The 3,610-nt window shown below is 36.3% G+C and overlaps 1 protein-coding gene across 1 annotated transcript in view; it reads left to right on the forward strand.

Annotated features, from left to right (window-relative positions):
* TPP2 (tripeptidyl peptidase 2) overlaps positions 1-3,610 on the forward strand; it is a 52,734-nt gene that overhangs the window by 27,675 nt on the left and 21,449 nt on the right. Inside the window, exons 20-22 of the mRNA XM_031058355.1 lie at positions 1,454-1,550; positions 1,847-1,984; positions 3,262-3,506. Coding sequence (XP_030914215.1) covers positions 1,454-1,550; positions 1,847-1,984; positions 3,262-3,506 — 480 coding nt within the window. The remainder of the gene's footprint in view (positions 1-1,453; positions 1,551-1,846; positions 1,985-3,261; positions 3,507-3,610) is intronic.

Here is a 3,610-nt window from a genome sequence, read left to right on the forward strand (position 1 = left end):
GAAAGAACTTTGCTGGAAAATTTCTAGACAGTGCAGCAGTGATTAAAACTGGTCACTTCAGAAGGATAAAAAAATGCCATGTGCTTCAAGTGGTACTTTTGAGATGTGGGACAATTTCACAGTGGCCAGAAATCCAAAGTTTTCCATTATTTGGGCCTGTGAGTGGAGACTTTGAGCTCCACTCACAGGCCCAAATAGCCCAAAAAGCTCTGTCTGGGGCTTTTGGGTACTTGTAACTGGAATTGACTAATTGGAATTGCCAGTAGTTTAATGAATATATCACCTAATGTTAGATTCAGGAATAATCCATTTGGTGTGCTGTAACTGAGGTAATAAAACAGTCCCTTAATATTTGCCTCATTCTTGGTTGGAAAAATGGCCATGCTCTTTACTCCCTCATCTGACAGTAAATGAAGTGCAATTAAGTAAACCATGGAGAAATATTTATGTATTTAAATTAAGGCAAGAATAGTATCTCTTGAATGAACTAATGAGTCATGACAGAGAGAATTACTGAATGGCTTTTCATTCTGTCTCTTGTTTCAAATGCTTGGAGGCAGGGTGAATGTTAGGGAGACATATCATGTCATATGTGGTATTACTCAGTTCTTAAGACTTCTGTCAGCAGTCTATCCAGTGTCTGCCAGACTAGGAAACCTGGGTTAAGCAGACTTGTGGTCTGACCTAGCACCCTATCTTACTAGGTGACTAGTCTGTGCCCTTGGACAGTGAAAGAGCTGGCAGAACCTTAGAGACAAATTCTGATCGTGTAGTTAGAGGTTATCTGATTTAATGAATGAAAGGTAAACTTAAATGATGCCAGACCACCCTGATTCTGCTATTCTTTATCTCTGAAGCTTAGATTTTTCCTATATCATTATTATTTTGTTTACATTTTTTGATGTTTAAGGTCTAAAATGTTTGGCTGCCCTGAACTTTGACTGCTTTTCCCAATTGTGTCTGACTTAATATACACACTCGGTAGTGTACATTTTTCTATGTTACTACTGAGATTACTGGAAGGCTTCTTACATTCTCTGAAGACACAACCTTCTATAAAAAGGAATTATCAATTGTTCTGTCTTCTAATTGCAGTGCCGTTAATCAGTTACGAAGACGAGTATTGATTTCAGCATGGATACTAGAAATGTAACCTGACTTTTTTTTTTCCCTTAAACTTAATGACCTTTAATTTTGAGCATTTAGACATGCCTACTACATTGTTTTCCTTTTTCTTTTTTCTGGCACTGTCTGTAGTGTCAGTAAACCTTGTTTTTTGGACTGACATTAATTTTAACTGAGGAATTAATGCTGCTTGGATAGTTACAATATATGAGATATTATGGCATGTGCTGAATTCAGTAGTATCTCAGAACATGCTTCTACTTAAGCAAGACAAATTTTGATGGAGGATACATGTTTCTTAAGAGAACCTTTTGTTGTTTAACTGCAGACCAGTGAGTGCAAAAATAAAACCTTTGGGATCCAGAGATATTTTACCAAATAATCGTCAACTGTATGAGATGATTTTGACCTATAACTTCCATCAGGTAAGGGTTATGTTAGTTGGGGTTTTTTATAGTTATTAAGCACATCATGTTTTCTTTAATCAGTCTTAATTTTAACCAGTTTTCTCTCAGAAAGGAGGTCCGCAGTCACACTCTAGACTCCCTCCAGTCAAAATTGGGATTTGGTCCACTTTAAAAGCTACTGTTGTTTGAAACATGCTACAGTTCATGCTGCTGTTGTTAGAAACATGCTACAGTTATCTTTTTGACTATGTATCTAAGGATTGTATTTGTTTTATTCTGTAGTAGATTAAATGCTTTTACCTTTCTTTTAATAGCCTAAGAGTGGAGAAGTAACTCCAAGCTGTCCACTTCTTTGTGAATTGTTGTATGAATCTGAATTTGATAGTCAGCTCTGGATTATTTTTGACCAGAACAAAAGACAAATGGGTTCAGGAGATGCCTATCCACACCAGGTACAGAGTAATGTGTTTATTTTACCTTCTTTTTGCTGAAGACTGTGAAAATGTTCATTTTTTTTTTTTATCTCCCAGGCCTCCTGTTAACTCTTTACATTTCCTGATGCATAATTTCAATGTTCTTATATATTCACAAAAATTCATACAAGGTTCAGGAGTGATGTATTTATATCAAAAAAAGATAAGTGTCCATGAAAGAACATTATTTTTTTCTTTTCTCTCCTGCAGAAGGAGAAAGAGGAAAAGCTGTTAACTTCTGATTTCTTTTGATTTTGTCTGATGCTTTTCAAGAAATGTGTTCAAAATCATGTTGTTCTTCGTTTTGTTTTTTTACAAAGACAATACCTTAAACTTTGCTATGCAGGGTGGAAAGGTCTGACTTGTGTGCTGATAGAGCAGGGGCTTCTGTATTCATGAATGCTGTCCTCAGTGCTGTTGATCCTTCAAACAGCCTTTTTAGTGCTTCAGCTTTGTTTGCTTCCCGTTGCCATCCTTGAAAGAGAAGTTTTTTGCACAACACTTGTAGATACTCTACCGTCTGCAGGAATCTCTTTCTACCTTAGTAGACTGTGTGCCTGGATCATGGGGGAAGTAGGGAGAAATAAAAAAAAATATTTAAAAAAGGAAAAAGTCATAAAAGAAACATTATTCATAATTTTCTTGTTTGAAACTATATTTTGCCAATATAACATCACAGTTGAACATCATCAATGTAATGGTAATTTGATAGATTGATTATTCTGGAAGTGTACAAAAGATAGTTTCAAGAGACATGCTTTACAGTTTATAAATTATTTTCAGAAATTGCGTTGTGTAAGCTTCTGTTCCTTAACCTGAATTTTTATGATGCTATAAAATCTAAACATCACCCTAGTGCTTTGTTCCTTAGACCTGGTGGACTATCATGCTGTAAATCTCTGGTGTTGTGCATCATAGGACAATTCTAAAACAATTCTAAATTATTTAATCCAGAAAGAAATACCAACAGGAAGCATCACTCCCTAGCCCAGGAGAGGGAGATTCTATGAGCAGGGTAGTTCTGAGTTGTTGTTCCTTTCTACGTGGGGCTGCTTTCTGTTTTAGCGTAGCAGTATCAGAAAGGAGACTTAGCATACTGTTGCTTGAATGTGTGCAGCCATGTGTTGCCCTGTCAGGTTGATAAAAATTAAAGAATGCTTTCAAAACATGACAGTCTTATTTCTGGGGTTTGGAAGCTTTTATTATTAATGGTAAAATATTGAATCTTGGCATTTATGAGAACTTCTTTCTTTCAGTATTCTGTGAAACTGGAAAAAGGAGATTACACTATTCGGTTACAAATTCGTCATGAGCAGAACAGTGAGCTGGATCGCATCAAAGACCTGCCATTTATTGTTTCTCATAGGCTGTCTAGTACCTTGAGTTTAGATATTTATGAAAACCATAGCCTTGCTCTCTTAGGGAAGAAGAAATCCAACAGTTTGACATTACCACCAAAACACAGTCAGCCATTCTTTGTTACATCCCTGCCTGATGACAAGTAAGTTACAAAGTGTTGTTTTTCTCATCTGTATCTAGGCAGCTGCCTCAGCACCTTGCTAAAATGATACTTTAATAGTGTATGCCTGTCCAGGCTTGGTTATT

Source organism: Geospiza fortis, unplaced genomic scaffold (genome assembly GCF_000277835.1).
Source record: "Geospiza fortis unplaced genomic scaffold, GeoFor_1.0 scaffold366, whole genome shotgun sequence".
NCBI classification, from domain to species: Eukaryota; Metazoa; Chordata; class Aves; order Passeriformes; family Thraupidae; genus Geospiza; species Geospiza fortis.